We start from the raw sequence: 18,628 nt of genomic DNA on the forward strand, positions 1-18,628 counted from the left end.
GACCTGAAAAGCACTGTAAAATAGATTCACCCCCGTTTGACCAAATCGACTCGACACAGCAGAGACTACTTTGTTAAATTATCACCACGTACTTCCTACAAACATCCCCACTAAAAACCTCGTTAGGAAGAAACCGTGCACTGATGCAATTAAACCGGAACACAAGGCTGGGTACCCACACCCGCGCGGAGCCGGCAGCCCGGGCCCCGCACCCCCAGGCTCCTCAGCCACGTCCCAGCCCGCCGGACTCACCGCAGGGCCGCTCCGAGGAGCACCCTCCGCCCAGGCCGAGCCTCCCCAGCAGGCAGCGCACGCAGAGGCGACCCCGCGCCCGGCAAGAGCTAGCGGCAGCCCAGCCGCGCCCCCTGTCCGCAGGCCCCTCCTCTTCCTGCCGCTCTGGCTGTAGCTACCCCGCTCGCCTGCTGTTTCCCGGTACAGGCTGCGCGGGTGTCGCGGCGGGTTGTCCTCGCTCCCCTCACTCCCTCCCCGCGGAGAGGCGGAGTCGCCGGTTCCCCGCCCGCCCGCCCGCGACCGGCGGGCCTGTGGCCATGCTGCGCGGAGCGGCAGCGGCGGCGGCCCGGCGGTGCGGCCCCAGCTCCAGTGCCGTCCCCGGCGGGGGGAAGGCGGCGGCTCGGGGGTGTTGCAGCGGCGCGGCGCGGCGGCGGGAATGGGTGCCGCCGGCGGGGTGGCACAGCGGGATCGTGGCTTACAACAGCCGGAGCCGGAGCAAGGAGCCGCTCGTACTGGCCGCGGAAGGAGTGGCGACCTGGTAGCGCCTCGCGGAGGGCGGGTGTGGGGCTGCGGGGCCGCGCCCGCCGGCCGGGCTGGCGGTGACGGGTGCGGTTTGCCTCCCCTCTCCGCAGGTACAGCTGCGGGCCGACGGTGTACGACCAGGCACACCTCGGGCACGCCTGGTGAGTCGCGGCTGTCCCCAGTCGCGGGGGGGGGGGGGAGAGAGATGTCCCGTCCTGCGTGGGCTCGGCGCGGGTGGGAACCGCAGTAGTGTGTCCGGGTGACAGACCCCGTGTCCGGGTGACAGGCCCCGCTGGGAGCCGCTGCGGCAGCGCCGGCACTTCGCCTTCCTGTTCCGTGCAAAGGGCAAAATACTATTTGGGTTCCCCCCCCCGCAACTCGCACCCCGGCCTCAGGAATCACGGATGGGGCTGTTGGTGCAGCTCGTCCAGAAAGAGACAATCGTGGGATGGAAAGTATGAGGAATGCACACTTTTTTGCTAGGCAGGGGGAGATAATTCAGATCATATCGGCGTAACGTGACCTCTCGTGTAGAGACGAGTTGGGGGCCTGGAGCAGAGCCTCCTGTCCCTGTGAAAGTACAGTTTTGCCTCAAATTTAGTTTGGCTACTGTGTCAGTACCAAGGAAAAAGCTGTTCAGTGTTGACTATTTAAAAGATGCTTTTAAAGTTAACAGTTAAAATAGCAGTTCTTAAATTTCAGAAAGCCCAGGTAGCTTAAAGGCTTTTTTGCATAGTAACAGTTCAGTGGCTTACTGTGTTTAAAAAAACCAAACAAACCGGCATTTTCTCTGTAGGTCATTAGGATAATTGCGATAATAAACGAGCTTCATTATAAGTAATCTTGAAAAAAATACTTTAAATATGCCAGAGAAGGTTGCTGCCAGTTGTTCTGCAGCACACCTGATGAGAAGACATGCAGGGTGCCTGCAGGTTCTTGTGAAGCTGAGGGGAATTGCAGCAGCTCCGCTGCTCTTGAGCTGCTGTCTCCTACTTCTTGAAAGAACAAGATGCATTGGGCTCTTTGGAGGAGCAGGGGTTTCTCGGATGATTACCACCTGCATGGAGATCCGATGCTGTGTGTTTGAGTAATTCCCTTTTAATGTAGGGCATTTCACAGATTCTGGTCCTGTCTCAGCTTCATTCAGAAACTTGTGTGGAATTTTGCTCAAATGTTGAGCCATCACAGTACTGCATAACTACTTGCTGTAAAAGCAAAGTTTTAAAATACCAATCATGTAAAAATACTGTTGGCAGCCACTCCTTAAATGCTGCTATACTGTTGTGTGTATGTGGTGGTGTCTTCTTCCTCCTTGCTTTTCTCCAGTCTTAGCAGAAAACTAACCTAATTTTTTACTGGTGATCTAAAAATCAAGAAACCACTATCTTGAATTATTTTGTTTGTACTTAGTACCTTCAGGGGAACTTTAAAAAAAAAAAGTCATAGCAATTTCTGTATTTAAATTGACAGTTACTGTAATACAGGCTATGTTACAGTTTGCCTTGAAATAATTGCAATTTAAAATCATTGCTTGAGAGCAACTATATAAAAAGATGCTAATACATTTCTTTTCTCCGTCACTCAGTTGAGGTTCCATAGTACCTGTCTTCCCTGATGTGGTATAACAGGGGAGGGAACTGCAGAAACGCTCCTGTCCCTTGGGGACAATTGATTGGTGCTGTAAAACTTTTTTGATCTTGTGATTTAGAGTTTGTATGGACAAAGACACTTCCCGAGACTGCTGAGCAAAAGGCAGCGTTCAATGCCACAAGGAGCAAAATGGAAATAGGGAAACAGCATCTGCAGTGTGTTTCCAGCATCTGTCCTCTCTGGATGTGTGCGTGGTGCTCTTCTAATGTAACATTTCACTAATCAAACGTCGTACTGAGGAAGAAGAGATAAGGCATCTCCTTGCAGCACCCCGGGCTGTGGAGTAGAGTATCTTGTACCACCTTTGGGTGCTCTGCCCATTCTTCTCTTTGCTAGATCAGCTACTAAGGGGTATAGTGGATCTAGAGCACAATGTTCATAGAGGTGGGGAATTTCACCTTTCAGTCTTGCATCTCTCTGTAGCTTTTGAATGTCTGGTTTTGTTGGCAGTTCTCCTTGTTCTCCTGCGTTCAGGCTCTTTTGATTAACGGAGTGAGTAGGGAGGCCTTGCTCACTGCTGGTTCTCTCGCCCATCTCTTCTTATCCTGTGTCTAAACTAAAAATTTCAAGCTTTCCTGATCTGGACGTTTGGCATACGTCTGTGCCATATGGGTTTAACCTCTTTACTTGCTGATTTAAGAAAGAATAGTTATGGCTGAATATCGCTTTCGGAGTGGTGTATCATGTGGATAAGTCACTGTGTTAATACTCTTTCTGCTGCCTCTTTACCACCTTCGTGTGTTGTTCCTGTAGCGCTGTTGTGCAGCAAGACACCTGCACTGAAGACCTTCCTCTCTTTTTCCCTCCAGCGTGTCAGAAGTCGGCTGTTCCTGACCACTGTCTGTGGTCTTGCACATGTCACTGTTGACATCCTGTTGCTCAGCTGATGTGTTCAGGATGGTGGAGTGCTCTTAATTTTCTTTTTTTTTTTCCAAGGGCTTTTTTTTTTTTTTTTTCCTCCAGTAGCTAGGTCTGACTGTAAAGCTTCTGTAGGCCCAACTGAAGTGCGTGCTGCTATGGGGGTCTACAGGCCAGGAAATGCCCTGAGAAAGAGCATGAAGTCAAATGGAGTAATGGCTGTTGCTACCGTGCCACTCTTGTAAAATACCATTGTTTTGTTGCAGTCTTGCACCATGTTATCATTAGAATTCCTTTTTTCCCTTCTTTTTATGTTTGAGTTGTGGCAGGTTATAATGCAGAAATGAATAATGGAAATGAGCTTGAAATCCTTGAGAAGAATTTGAAAATAATGGCATTATTCTTTTTTTTCCCTTCCTCCTTCCCCTCCGTAAGGATTTCTTATTTCTTGAAGTAATCCAACTTTCTTTTTTAGTATGTTTTGCTTCCAGACTTCAAAACAGGTGCTCTGTATGCCATGATACAATACCCAAAACTTATTCTGTATAAAGAAAAACATCAGACCGGCAGATAATGCCACCTTTTCCCTCAGTTCTAAGGCTGGCCTTGATGTTGCTGGGTTGAGCTGCAGCCTGGTTGGCATCTGGGTTCCTGGCTGAATGCTTGGAAATAAGAGTAAATCCAAGCATGAAAGGAGATTTCATTCAGTCCCTTGTGCCTGCTCTGTCACTCCCCTGATTTTTTACTGGTGGTGTGTTTTGTTGGTTTTTTTTCTTTTCAGTCCTGAAGTGGTAAGGGTGCTGCTTTCTGAGGTGTCAGGGCATCTGCTCTGGCTCTTGCAGTGTTTCTTCCATCCATTCAGTTGGAAAGTCAGGGAAGAGGAAACAGTGCAAAATTTGTGTCTGTTCTGGGAACGAGCACTGCAGGGCTGTAAATCTAATATCAAGCTTTTGATGCTGGCATTGTTCCTCTGAATGGGATCCAAAGACCAATTTAATGTTCTTATGCAATCGTGTCACCACATTAGATGAACGTTACTCCTAGTGAGCTGGTACTCATTAAAAACTATTTCCCTGGCAGCATGTTCCGCCTTTTCAAAAAACCTTTTTCAACATGGGAATGGTGCAAAAACCAACAAAAAGTATTTTTCTTCATTGAGATATTACAACATCCATAAATCTGAACCTTAATGCCACCTGGTCCCTGCAGCCAAGGGGAAGGATGCAAATCCCTTTCCGGGGTTTGCTTACGCTTCTTTGCTCCGACAGCCACGGGAGTTGCAGTTTGTGCGGTGCTGTGGGTGAAATAGGAACCTGTAGGTCTGTGAGTCTCCTTTTGGGCTCCGTTTTCTCCAAAACCAGCGCAGGCTGCAGTTTCTCATCACCTTGAAGGGCAGACCCAGAGCCTCTAGTCACCTTGTAATATCTCACCTAATAATTGGGTTTTACTCAATCAGAGCATGTTTTGAGAATTGTGAGTGGAGAGTCTGAGGGGCAGAAAGGGTTGCTGCAGCCCTGTACAGCTTGTAGGTACATCAATCTAGCAGCGTTAAATACTCTGTTTTGTGGCGAGGAGCCTGCATAATTTTGAAAATTTATTCTTGAGTGTAAATAAAACAAAATAACTCCCAGAGCAGCTCTTCTTTGCTATCAGGAAAGATCTGTGGTGATGTGTGAATTAAATAGTTGGTAGCTGAGGTTGTTACTCAACCCCAAGCAAAGTTCACCTGAACCCTGTTTTATTTCTCCCTGTTCTTTTGCCCTGTGGCTTTTGAAAACCTGTTAGAATATCCAAAGCCCGAGGGATGTATTTCAAGAATATCCATCTGTCTGTACTGTTTGCTTTGAGAGTCTCCTGGCTCACGCGTAGCTTCTGACGTACTTCGGTGCTGGAATAAGGAGATGCAACAAAGGAAAACACTCAGAAAATTTGATGTAATGTGTCACTAATGCCAGAAGAGGGTAGGCCAGTTCAAGGGAAATTTGCTTGACTTTTGTGTAGGTGGTAACTGGTTTTGGAAAAGCACTTCATGCACTGAAGACCTCTTCATTACAAGTCTCGGGGTATTTAGATTGGCCCTGTGGCCATTAGTGCTGTTGGTTATTTTTGTTTACATTTATTCCTACTCCTGCATGTTTAAAAGCTCATGGTTGGTTTGGTCTTTTTCTCTTCCAGCTCCTATGTTAAGTTTGATATAATTCGAAGGATAATGACTAGGTTTTTTGGAATTGAAGTTATCATGGTGATGGGGATCACGGACGTAGATGACAAGATAATAAGAAGAGCCAACGAGGTAGGTGTTTGCTGCAGTCTTTGACACAAACTTTTGGTGTTCTCTACACAGGGAAATTAACCTAGGTTTGTGGGTTTTTTGTTTTGGTTTGTTTTTTTGGTTTTTTTCTTGAGTCTTGTTTGTTTTAATTAGTAGATAATAAATGTTGAGATTTCTGGTTCCCTAGCATGGCTGTCATGGGGCTGGGCATCGAGAGCTGCGTGGAGGTCAATGGACTCAGAGTTGTGTGATGGGGAGAGGCGGGTAGGGCTGTGTTGCAGCACCTGCGGCCGGGTCCTCCTGCCCTCACCTCCTGCCTGGATGGCCAGTGGGGAACAAAAACCCCGGGGTGACTCCTCAGCATGGTTAGAGAGAGTATTTTATCCCCAAACCATCTCAAAACTTAGCAGCTAGAAGGCTTCTGGCTGTGTTCTGGAGAAGTGTTGTGTGCCATCGATGGTTAAAGGTGGTAAGTACATCCAGCATTGCCACACGTGAGGCTGAGGGTGGTTCCCGAAAGGTGCCGAGCACCATCTAGCTGCAATGTCTGTGCCTTGGAAAGCTTCACAGGGCTTGTCAGAGCTCATGGCCTACATGACAATCGACATTGAGTGTATGGATAAGACTTGGTAAGAGTGGGGCCTGGTGGCTGGATTCATATGAAAATGATAGAATAAAAAAAACCCCAACAACCAGCGCAACCAACCCTTTCACTGAATTCTCAGGGTTGGTGGCATGATTAAAGGTTTTATGGCTATAAGTGGCTCTCAGCTGGATTTTAATCAAACCTTTTTTACCAGCTGAGCTTAGTGAATGATTATTCCAATTCTTCTCTTTTTTTTTTTCTTTTTTCTTTGTGGTTTTTTTTAAATGCTTTTTGGACTCTGAAATGCTAGGAATATATTCTGCATTTTATTCTGCCTTTTGAATTTTTTTTGTCTGTTTTGTTTTTCAATCCTATGAGTCATGTCTTCTCGATCATAAATGAATGTAGTGGATCAAATTGCAGTTGCAAGCTTTAAGCTAGTTTCTTGGAGCCAGAGAATTTGACAGCTGTCACTTTTATTTAATCTTTAAGTAAACAGTTACTGTTACAGTCAAATATAGAGCACTACATTCAAACCAATACTAGCACGCTGCCCCTGTAGAAATACATGTGTGTTCCCTTAGTCCATTTACTTGCAGTTTTCTAAGGCAATAGGCCATCTTAAAAAAAAAAAACAACCAAACAAAAAACCCAGGCATTTTAAATCTATATGTGTGCATTCTAAATTTTTTCCTTATTGTCAGAACATTATGGTGACTTTGTTTGAGGAGGGGGAAATGACATGATGTTTTAAAATAATTTGTGTTTATTTACTGCATTCTTTCGTTGTATGAAGTAATCTTTTTGTGACTTTTTTTTGTGACTTTTTGAAATGCCTGCTCTGCTCTGCACATTTTGTTTGGATGGCCAAGGCCTCTACCTCAGCAGTCCGATCTTCTTGTTTGGACCTCTGTACCCGAAGCGTTACAGTGGTAGGATCAACATGCCTAAGGCTGTTCGCCACCCTCTGGTGGGATTCATCTAGTCTGAAAGTTGGGCATCTAGTGTACAATGAGCATGCTGCATGCCCTCAGTGGTCCTTTAAGAGAGAGATGAGTCTCTTTGTGTTTTGAACATCTGTCTGGAAGGGAGGAATTTCCCCATCTTGCTCTTCTAGGCACCTTTTGTCTCTCCGTTGATCAAAGAAGCAGCTGAGCTGTCTATGGAGATGAGTCCTGTCACTGGGGTCTGGAAGAGCACGCTCTCTGGTCTGTAGGCAGAAGTATGCCTTCGTTTCTCAGTGCTGAGCATCTTCCTCGTTTCATTGCTGGATGAGTGTCTGGTCTGTCTTCCCCAGAACTCCTGCCTTGGCCAGGAGCTTGTCCAAATAGTGCGCTCCAGAAATCAGACCCCTTAAAGATGCTCCAGTAATGAATTGGAAGTGATGAAAATGGATTTACTTTGTTAATGATTCAGTTACCTGCAAGCTGGAGAGACTGCCAGTATGTCTCCTCCCCAGTAGGTTCTCCTCAAAGAAGATATAAAAACTCACATTTGAAACACTTTGATGTCATGCTTTTGCTTGCTAGAGCAGGTTTTGCTGTCATGCATCTTTCAAGCCCTGGCCTCTTCTGAATATTTGAGAATCTTGTCATGTGCAAGTTGTCTCTTCCCTTTTGGGTTGTGCTTTCTTGTTACTTCTGCAAGGATCCGTGTTCCTGCCCCTCACCCCATCAATGAGAAACACGGAGAAGGGTTGTACGGAGATCTATGAATAACCATGATCAGCTGAAATAGCTTATTTTTCTTAATCACTGAAAATTAATATCCTGTCTCATCCTGCAAGTCTCTGATCTGTCTTTCTGATGTGTCAATGGTATCGGTGTCCCCTGCCAATAAGTCAAATGAATTTCACGTCCTGTGTTCTGTAGTATATCTTGTTGCTGGAAATGGAAGACCCTCTCAAGAGGAAAATAGGGAGGGAAGGAAGGAGTTTGTTGTTTTAATCTTTGGTTGCCTTAGCTTAGAAGATATGTATTCATATTTTGGCAATTCAGAAGCATAAATGAAATACTACTTTTAAGTTATTTGTAACTTACATCTCTTCCTCAATGAATGTTGGATTAATAAGCCTTTCTGACTCTTTACCTTGAGAGCTCTGTAAGTCTTCCAATTAGCTATTAACTGTCTGATAAAAGATTGCAATATTTTATATTATTACTTTGATGATTTACTAATCTGCTTCTCTTTTCAGATGAATATATCGCCAGTAGCTCTTGCTCGTATTTATGAAGAAGACTTTAAACAAGATATGGCTGCCTTAAAGGTACAAATACTTGAGCTTCTAAATTTAAGAGTATTTTAAAGCAATTACTTTGGTAAGGAATCTGACTTTGACAGTTTGATCTGAAAAAATAAATCGATTGCTTGTATGACAGTGTTGCTTGGAAACTGAGTGCTGATTTACTTTTTCATTCTTTTGGGAAGATATTGCACACCTTTTGGGTAAGGAAATGGAGGGAGAAGCACACTCTAGATTTGGAATGAACAAGTTAAATGTCTTTAGGGACACAAAATTTTTTTGCTCCGTGCAACAGAGCCTAGGTTCACAGATCATACATATTTGCTATAATGTAGAAATAGCCTGATCTAAAGCATATGAAACATCAAATAGTCTTTCATTGACTTCAAGTGTCTTTGCTTCTTGTCCAGAAAACTTGTCAGAAGCAAGGAGTAAGCTACTGGGAAAAATGAGTGGATTTTTTTTTGCCACACCTGAAAGTTGTGGGGGGGTTTTGTGGTTTTTTTTTTTTTTGGTGTATTATCTTGAATTCTCTTGTGACTTTTTTATGGTACTTGTGACTTTTTTTTTTTTTTTAAAGTTAAAATTGAGGAGAATGTTCTTTAAAATTTGTTTCTTAGAGTGAAGGGACTTGTCAGCAGTGTATTTCATACAGGCTAATGAGATGTTTTATTTTGTTTTAAGGTCCTTCCTCCAACAGCATATATGAGAGTGACTGACAATATTCCTCAGATAATTTCCTTTATAAAAACAATAATTGCTAGTGGACAAGCCTACACAACCTCCCAAGGTAAGACTCGCAGCAAGGCAACTCCTTGTTCAGCACATGCACAGGAAATCTGCGCTCTTAGTAATCCTGTTTTGGGATCAGATGAGATACCCTGTGCCAAGCTTTCCTTCTGTTGATTAACAGACAGGGTGTGAGCAACTTGTTTGTGATGATATGAGTGGGCAGAGCAATTATTACTCAATTTCTGAGTTAAATGTAGCTCATTACTTAATATAATTGTTTACTGTAATGAGCTGCTATCTAAGCTCCTGTGGGGCAGTCCTGGCCTGGCATCTACAAGAGAGCTGGGGGAACCTCTTAGCTCTAATCAGGACGTGCTGTAAAAGATGTGCCTGCAAAGCACAATGTGTTAATTTTTTTTATTTTTTTATTTTTTTTTAGCAGAGCTGGTGGTTGTAGAAGGAGTCGAGTGTGTTATAACTGGAGCAGTAGTACACTATGTTTCAGTCAGAGAAGGGGATTGCCAATTGTGCATGGGCAGGGAAGAACCTGGGGAGATCTGCAGAATACAAAGTTATCCTATGTGCGGAGTGAGCATGTGCAGCAAGGTTACTGGGAATGTGGAAACGTGCTACTATTACTGCAGTATTTCTGAATTTATAAATTGGAATTTCAAATGGGAGTTGAAGGGTAGTTTGTTTTGCTTTCAGGGAAATGTTCCCTTGTCATCATGAATGTGTCCTGTCTTTGCTGTAAAACTAAACATTTCTTTTCTTTTAGGCAATGTTTATTTTGATGTTAAGTCTTGGGGAAAAAGGTATGGAGTATTAACTGCTATTTATCCAGATACCCAAGCTGAAGCAGGTATGTTCATGGCACCAACTGATTTGTATTAATGCATTGTCTGAACTCATGATGTATCTGTGCATAAACCTTCATTCAACAATCTGAAACAGTTTTCTAACCTGTTGGGTATAACCAGCTTTTTGGTTAATGAAGACCTAATTTATTTATTTATTTATTATTTTTTTTTTTAGTATTTATTGAGGCACTCACTGTTGCCAGTGCAAGAGGAAACTTGTTGGTCTCTCTTCATACTTGGTTCCCCTTATACCTTTGTTCTGGTACCCTAGAACAACTAAGATACTTAATTTTATTTAAATACTTGGGAGTGGTACATACAAACTTCTTAGTGAGGTGGTGGTCTCAGCCGTTGCAACTAGCCAGCAGTGAGATAGTCAAGGGTGAATGCAGGGAAACATCTACTGTGTTGTCGTGTGGACAGTTGCACCCTTCTGATGCATGCTAACTAGATGAATTTGGCTTTTTCATTATTTACCACTGGCTGCTACTGCTAAGCAGCCTATTTGTGTGAGGATGAGCAACGTCTTGATACGCTGTGCTAGAGCGTGCCTATACCCTTGGCTGCAGTTGTCCAGCTGCTGAGCAGGATTGCTGAGCCGGTCTGTAGTTTCCCTGCAGGTCTCCTGCATCGTTTGCATGCTGAAGTTCAATATTTCTTCATTGAAAAAAATCTGTTTGCAATTACTGAAAATGCCTGGCATGCTGATGACCAGGTGAATCGCAGCCAGAAACTTCTCACAGCTCTACTCTGGAGTTGTTTTGGCATTACAGCTTGCAGAGAGAATGTGTTTTGTCGGCAGTTATTTGGAGGCAGTTACTGACTGCAGAGGCAGCCTCCTGGGCTGCATTAGGAAGAGCGTTGCCAGCAGGTCAAGGGAGGTGAGCCTTCCTCTCTGCTCAGCGTGAGGTCAGGCATGCCTGGAGTGCTGGGTCCAGCGCTGGGCTCCACGGTACGAGAGAGACATGGACATACTGGAGAGAGCCCAGCAAAGGGCCATGAATATGGTGGAGGTGCTGGAGCATCTTTCATGTGAGGAAAGGCTGAGAGGGCTGGGACTGCTCAGCCTGGGGAAGAGAAGGCTCAGGGGCATCTTACTCATGTGTGCAAATACCTGATGGGGGGAGTAAAGAAGATGGAGCCAGTCTCTTCTCAGTGGTGCCTGGTGACAGGACAAGAGGCAATGGGCACAACTTGAAACAGAGGAAATTCCATTTAAAGCTAAGAAAACTTTTTTTTTTCTTACTCTGAGGATGGTTAACACAAAAGCATGTTACCCAGAGAGGTTGTGGAGTTTCCATCCTTAGAGATATTCAAAACCCTCCTGGACGCCGTCCGGGGCAGCCTGCTGTAGCTGAGCCTGCGCTGAGCAGGAGTTGAACTAGATGATCTCCAGAGGTGCCTTCCAGCCTCAGCTCTGACCAATCAAGTGGTTTATCTGTTTTCGCCTCAAATCACTTGCAACCAAATCTACTGTCATTTCCAAAGATTTTGACTGTTGTTTTGCTTATAACAGAGAAGGTGAAGAGTGCTTTTTTTTTTTTTTTGTAGCAGTATACTCACAAAAAAAAAGGATGGAGTAAACAGATACTGGTCAGCCAGAGCTTGGCAAACTAGTGACAGAGCCAAAATGAAGATTCAGTGCATAAAACTAGGGTTATATTTCTGTGCCTTTATTTCTTAGCAATTTTGAATGATGAAGCAGGTGTAATGGTTTTTTGTAATGTGCTTCCCTTAATATTGCATGACGTTCCGAATAAGAACTCACTCTATAATACCAATAAAGTACAAGCGGAATGGCTCAAGAAAAATGACCATCTAATAGATTTCCAAAAATAGCTGTGAATCATCATTAAAATGTGTTGATACTGGAATGCTCTAGGGATTGGTTCAGACCCAGTGATACGCTGTGGTTTTGTTAGCGATCTGAAAAAAGTAGATGAAAGAAGTAAATCTAGTGTCAGCTGCTGATAAAACAGATGAGCAGTGTTAAATAAGGAAACTTGAGTTGTTTGCAAGCTGGATCCCTTCAAGCCAAATAGGTATATTGTTCTGCATCAGTCAAATATGAGGTCATGTATTTGTCAGGAAAAAAAAAAAAAAAAAAAAGCCCAGAACCCTGTTCTGCCACTCCTGCCGGGGAGCGGCGTGTATTTGACTGGAGGTTAAGAGCCAGCGGAGACGAACCATCCTCTGCGGTACTGTGGCAAAAAGGACTACATCCTTGGCTGTGTAGTGAAGGAAGCAACAAATATAGCTGGGGAGGAGACATTTTTTTGTAGAGAAGCCATTGGTGACAATGGTACTGGAAGGATGCTGTTATCCAAGAATAGTTTTGATTCTCATCTCCTTGTTGCTCTTGGTTTTATAGATTATGAACCAGAAACTGTTTGTGTCCCAGAGAAAAAATATGTGGGGGTTTTTGTTTTGGTTTGGTTTTTTTGTTTGTTTTTTGGTTTGTTGTTTGTTTGTGTTATTTTTGTTACTTTTGCTGCTGTGGTGCCACCAGTTTGTCCTGGAGAAACTGGTTGAGAAGTAACTAAATGAACGATGTGAAAACAGAGAAGGCCAAAAGGACTGAAAGGATAGGCTGTATTAAAGAATCTTCAATCCATCTTTTTTAGCCTGCAGAAATCTAATTCAACATACTATTTTTTCAAATGCTTGATTGAGAAACTGGAAGCCCTGTATAAGAGGGAAGGGAGGAAAGTTGCAAGAAAAAGTTGAGAGAAATCAATTAAAATCAGAGTAGCTCACTAAACACACCTTTCAACTTGCTTTCATTTGCTCGTTTTTTTAAATTTTTGTTCTTTTTCTTTGAGACATATCCCATTAACAAATCACTTACTCTTGGCAGCTGATACTGATAAACGACACAGTAAAGATTTTGCCTTGTGGAAGGCTGCCAAACCTCAAGAGATATTTTGGACTTCTCCCTGGGGAAAAGGAAGACCTGGATGGCACATTGAGTGTTCCACAATATCAAGGTCAGATTTCTTGGATTTTAAATCTAGTGTTGGTTTTAGTTTTCAGTCACAGTACAATGGTAGCAGCAGTATTGAAAGTGGGGTTTTTCTCCTGATCAGTAGAAAGCACCAGTTTCATGTGAATACTTCCTGCAATTTGAGATGTTACGTGTGGCCCAAACAAACTCTGCTCCACTTTAATGGCGTAGCTGTCTTGCTATGTTTTAGCACCTTCTCTTGAGACAGACTTGAGTATTTAAAATATGCCGTGCAGGCTCACACAGTTGACTAGCAAGTCTTTTGACTTGAATTGAGTAACCAAAGTTTTAGTGAAAGTTGTGATACTGATGTCATTTACCTCCTTTCCACTTCTTATAGTCTCCATCAGACCTAGTTCAGCATGTCTTGCTGTGTCAGGAGGACAGGGCATGGGATTCCATCACGACGCCAGTGAGCGTACGAGATCTTGCTGGCTTTATCTTAACAGCAGTTGTGGATATTCATGTTAACCATCTAAGCTTTATTCAGCTTTCCTGAAGTCAGCCACGGTATTAAATATTCTGATTTCTCTGTGGCAGTATATTCTGTGGGTGCGATGTGAATTGTGCATAGCGGCATTTTGCTTGTAGTTCATTTAAATTAATTTTGCTCTTAACTTGGAGTTTTATTTTCTCCACAGGATGGTAGTACTTTGTCCTGCACTGTATTAACTTATGACCTATTAATTTGTATTTAAAAAAAAAAAGAGACTTTAAATCTTCTCTCCTGGAAGACTGATAGTGGTACTTAGTTTTGCATCAGTCTTAAATCTTTTTTTTGGAAGCTATTAACAAATTATTTAGATCTGGCCCTGTTTCAGCTTGGCTTGAAAACTTAAGTTAAAGTAGATGGAAGAGATGCTTGAGGTTTCTCTTTCATATGCTTCGCTGGTGTACCTGGGGTTGTTAGTCATTACTACCTGATAGTGAAAAGCATTTATAAGGGTGATTTTTCTGCCTTTAAATAGCTTCAGCACTGCCAAACAGTTCTTAAAGCAACTGAAGTGCACAACACCATGCTGTATTTGAAGTGCAACCTGTGACAGCATTGCACAGGTAAGAAATGCCAGCTCATGATAAAATGGCCTATCCGCTAATGCGGTGCTGTTTATAGTCTGCATTTCTTTCTGTAAAAACTTATTTTACTGTGGCTGGATCAGGCTCCTGCCGTGTAAGTAAGAGTTGACCCATGCAGAACATCAGTGTAGTAATCTTGGACCGTGAAAATGGAGACCGTATTTTTGGTACGTTACTTAGAACATTTTGCTGTCCCAGTCAGCTGTCCAAAGCCCATTTTAAGCAATACCAACTTACTCATCTGTTTTGCCAAAGGTTTCAAAGCACTTTAAGTAGGCTAGGTGAACTAATTTTGGCTAACCCACCCCGTTCCTGGGGACGGTGAATGAGGAGGATGTTGGTCTCTAATCCAGCCCTGGAGGAGGGAACGACCTGCTGTGACTTGGGTCTGATCCCCTCTCTGGAGTTTCCCTTGTGGTGAGATGGGATGCTCCTCACACCCCTCAGCTGTTTCCAGATCCGTCTCTCTCCTCTTCCCAGCTCTTAATAGTTTTGTTGGAGGAAATGGCAAGTGGCCAGTGCTCCTCTGCAGATGGCACAAGGGGACGGCACGAGCCGGGGCCACGAAGGTCTGTGCTTAAGCTGGTTTTGGAGCAGATGGGAGGAAGCAGAGGGGCATGAGTTTGGGAAACGGCAACAGCCAGTCTTCTCTCCTCTCTTCTCCTTGTTTTCTTCTCTTCCTGTGCCCCAACTGCTTCTGCAGAGCCATCGTGAACCAGGGTGTTTTGTCCCAAAAAGGGACAAAAGTATTATTTAGCCGGCTACCGGGAGCAGCTTGTTAACGTGACATGTGGGAAGACTGTGTGTGTTTGTACACACACGTGCATGCGTGTGTGGGGCTTGCCTTTTATTTTCTGCTGTGTAGACCTTGCTTGAGTGTCCCTGTTTTCCGGGTAGTTAGTGCTGATTGACCTCCCTGTGAGTAGGTGAGTGTTGTCTTTGTTTAACAGATGGGCAAAATGAAGTTATTCATTTGCCCAACATGACCTAGTAGGGACTTGCTGGAACAGTGGGCACGGCATAGCAGCCTTGACTCCTGGGGTCAAATCAGAAAACGTCTAGGTCTGTCCTATAGATTCCTGCATGAATACATTATTTCCAGCCACCAGTATTTGCAGAGAGGCCTGTGCTGTGCAAGCCCGCGGGTGACCTGCACAGATACAGCTGTGCTGTTGGGATGAGAGGAATGGCCTTGGGAGGTCAGAGGCACTGACACTTTCTTTTGACATTATAACAGTATAGGACTAAGTATTTTGTCATGACTGCGTACAGTATTGCCTGAATTCTTACAGAAAAGGTACAAGATAAAGAATAGTAATAGTGAATTTACAGAAATGTTCATTGCTTTGAAGTTGTTAGGCTTGCAGATGAAGGCAGCTGTCTGATAATGAAACGGTAGCAGAACAAGGAAAGGAGATGTCCTGCTTTTCTAACTTAGTTAAGTTAGAAAAATAATTGCTCCTACTAAGGAGAATTAATTGTGGGCAGATACGGGTCCCATCCATACAAGTTCTGCTGCAGTTTTGGTATCCAAGATCTGTGCAAGCCCTTGTTTTAAAACTGCAATCATGAAATTGTCCACATAAACTTATGATGTTTCATCATATTCTTTTCTGCATTTCTTCTACAAAAGGCTTTTGTAGTGTTCTACTTACTGATCAGGAAAATATTGTTACAGTGCAGTGTTTGGAAAGCAGCTGGACATCCATACTGGTGGAATAGATCTTGCATTTCCTCATCATGAAAATGAAATTGCACAGTGTGAAGTGTATCATCAGTGTGAGCAATGGGGGAATTACTTTTTGCATTCTGGTGAGTAAAATATTAATCACCCGAGAGGCCTCTACAAATATAAGGGTTTGTTTTTTTAGGTTGGACATTTGTATGGTGTGAAAACAGATCCTCTACTACAGTGACCAAGTTCCTGTCCTCGCTAAGTGAAGAAACATGAATGAAACTGAATCTTGAAACTGTAGAATGAATGCCTTTATTAATAGAAGTAGTTACAGTGAAATATTCTTGAATTTCATCTGGGGCAATCTCCAAATAACAGTATATGCATTGCCCATGTACAGTGTTTACACCTAATTAAAAATGTGGAAAGAAGAATTTTTCCTGTAGAATTTCATTCCCTTTCATTTGAGTTTCCTCAAAATTTGAGAGTACTCTTTGTGATAGGCTTTCTCTTTTCATTGTATTTTAGCTGCAACAGTCCTGCAGAAAGGGGGTGAAAATAGTTGATCTTTTCTATATGTGTTTATGTAGTCCTCCTAAAACCAGAAATTCTCACTGTCTTAGGACCAGAACCCACAGTATCTGAAGGCGGGGAGTGGAGTTGGCAGGTGGCTGATTGTAAGGTTTTAAAAGCATTGCGAATAGAATAAACTGGTCTGATTCTCCAATGTCTCTCAGCACCGGTTGCTTGTGAGCTTAAAAAAAGTTTTCAGTAGCATGTGGAATCAAGTAGACTGTTTATAAAGACAAGGCATCTGTACTGCTGGAAGATAATAATGGAGGGAAGGCTAAGGTACATGAACTGATGATCCAGCAAAGCTCACAAAGTTATGATCCTGCAGAGAAGTGTCTGAGCTGGGATGGCTTGTATGGTTTGAAATGTGAGGGAAGGCTTGCGGGCAGGCACTCTGCTGCAGCAACCAACCACTGGTTCTGTGTGCATAATTCACATACCTGTAACTATTTAAATTCTCCTGGGAAGCCTTTTTTATCCACCAGTAGCATTATGCCTAGTGATGGATGTGAGAAACAAGACTAAGTGAGTCAGATGCTTTGGTCTACTCTGGTCAGGCACGGTCAATGTAGAAGAGAAGGAGATCTGTGACTTCTGTGGGCTACATAAAATCATAGAATCACAGAATGGTTTGGGTTGGAAGGGACCTCAAAGATCATCTAGTTCCAACCCCCCTGCCATGGGCAGGGACACCCTCCACTAGACCAGGTTGCCCAAAGCCCCATCCAACCTGGCCTTGAACACTTCCAGGGAGGGGGCATCCACAGCTTCTCTGGGCAACCTGTGCCAGTGCCTCACCACTCTCACAGTAAAGAATTTCTTTCTAACATCTAACCTAAATCAACCAAGTCACTCATTCATCGGCTCTGGAGACATTGAGTCTCATCACTATGGTCTCTTAACCCTCTCTAGCGCTCTGACCAGCTTCAGTGTCTCTCTCCTTTCCTATGGAGTGACTTGGTATTGGTGTAGCCCATAGATGTCACAGACCTTGTCTCTTCCCCCAGAAGCGACCTCGCTGGCTATGCCTGACTAAACTGTACCAAAGTGCCTCCAGCATAGGATACTGCCTGGCATTATGTAGAACTGCTCCTTGCTGCCTTTGAATGACTGTGCTTTGGTGAAGTTTGTGTTGTACAGTGCTTCGAACTACATCGTTGTCTGATGGTACTAGCGCTGTTCCCGTTAATGGAAATTGTGAAACTTGTTCTTCCTACTGCAGTCATGGTGGTTCTGGATGGTCTCCAAAGAACTGAAGACAATAGAAAGTCAGGTTCAAATCTGCAGTCTTTCTTCTTACTGAACAGTACTTTGTGCAAGATGTCTTGGTGAACTCTGAGCTCCTTCCCTGAGTAAGAGATGCAGAGTTAAGCTTGTGCTATGCTCTGGGAATTACTTGAGCTTTCTTTTTATATATATTTGAACTGAATGGGATGAATATTGAATTCTAGTTTTGGTTCCCGGTGTAGAGCCTGTTCCAAATCAATAGCAATTGTCCAGAGGCTGGTGCATCCTCCAGGGTGTGCTTTGCTTCTGAAGTGCTGGGTAATTCTCTGCTCTTCCACTGAGATGCACTGGTTACTGCCAGGTGGAGCCTTCTGTTGAAAACCAGTGAATCTGACTTTTCAAGCCTGGAATTGAAACTATAGGGGAAATATTCTTTGAAATTAACTAACTAAAGAGGAGTCATTTTTTCTTTTAAAAAAAAAAAAAAAAAGGAAAAGAACTTAATTCCAAGGGCAGCTTGTACACTGAGGTTCTCTAGGAGCTGACAGATTACATTCATTAAGTCAAAAAACTTTGCTGGAGGACGATAGTGTGAATTATTTAGGGCAAATGAATCAGCTTCAGAAACAATTTATTCTGGTAACAGACTTCAGAATTTTAGCAGGCTTAGAATTGCAGGAGCAATCCCCATTAGAGGAAGAAAATCCCTGCACTGGGGATAAATCTTCTTATAAGGACTTTATTTTTAGACTACTTGTATTCTGGGAAGAGTGCCAAGCCAAAGTTATGAAAATCCTTGTATTTTGTGATTCTTTAATGAAATCCTTCTAACTGCTGAAACTCTTGAAGAGGAATATTATTTCAAATTCAGATGTTACCTGAACCTTATGGGGAACACACAATCAAACTGTTTTAACCTTGGCTGCCTAAAGTTAAGTCAGTCAATATTTAGGCACGCTTGTGAAAGAAAAAAAAAATAATAATCGTACCTAGGCTCTTCCCTTTCTCCCAGGAGAAGTGTGTCTGTGGGTTTTATTGGAGTCACAAGAGCCACAGGTGTCCAGTGCCTCTGGCAGCCTGAATGTTCTTGTTGAGGGCCCCGAGTTTAACCATGCAGGG

At 43.5% G+C, this 18,628-nt stretch overlaps 1 protein-coding gene across 4 annotated transcripts in view; it reads left to right on the forward strand.

Annotated features, from left to right (window-relative positions):
- The first annotated feature begins 427 nt into the window (after positions 1–427).
- The window catches only part of CARS2 (cysteinyl-tRNA synthetase 2, mitochondrial), a 41,747-nt gene continuing 23,546 nt past the window's right edge, over positions 428–18,628 (forward strand). For 2 of the 4 annotated variants that reach the window (XM_054815107.1, XM_054815116.1), the window contains exons 1-8: positions 428–769; positions 864–914; positions 5,437–5,554; positions 8,314–8,385; positions 9,046–9,151; positions 9,872–9,955; positions 12,811–12,940; positions 15,713–15,846. In XM_054815107.1, coding sequence (XP_054671082.1) covers positions 549–769; positions 864–914; positions 5,437–5,554; positions 8,314–8,385; positions 9,046–9,151; positions 9,872–9,955; positions 12,811–12,940; positions 15,713–15,846 — 916 coding nt within the window. In that variant the 5' untranslated portion in view covers positions 428–548. Of the gene's footprint in view, positions 838–863; positions 915–5,436; positions 5,555–8,313; positions 8,386–9,045; positions 9,152–9,871; positions 9,956–12,810; positions 12,941–15,712; positions 15,847–18,628 lie in introns of all 4 variants that reach the window. The other 2 variants (XM_054815135.1, XM_054815125.1) reach the window with 2 other exon arrangements.

The sequence above is a fragment of the Grus americana genome, chromosome 1, assembly GCF_028858705.1.
Source record: "Grus americana isolate bGruAme1 chromosome 1, bGruAme1.mat, whole genome shotgun sequence".
Taxonomy (NCBI): Eukaryota; Metazoa; Chordata; class Aves; order Gruiformes; family Gruidae; genus Grus; species Grus americana.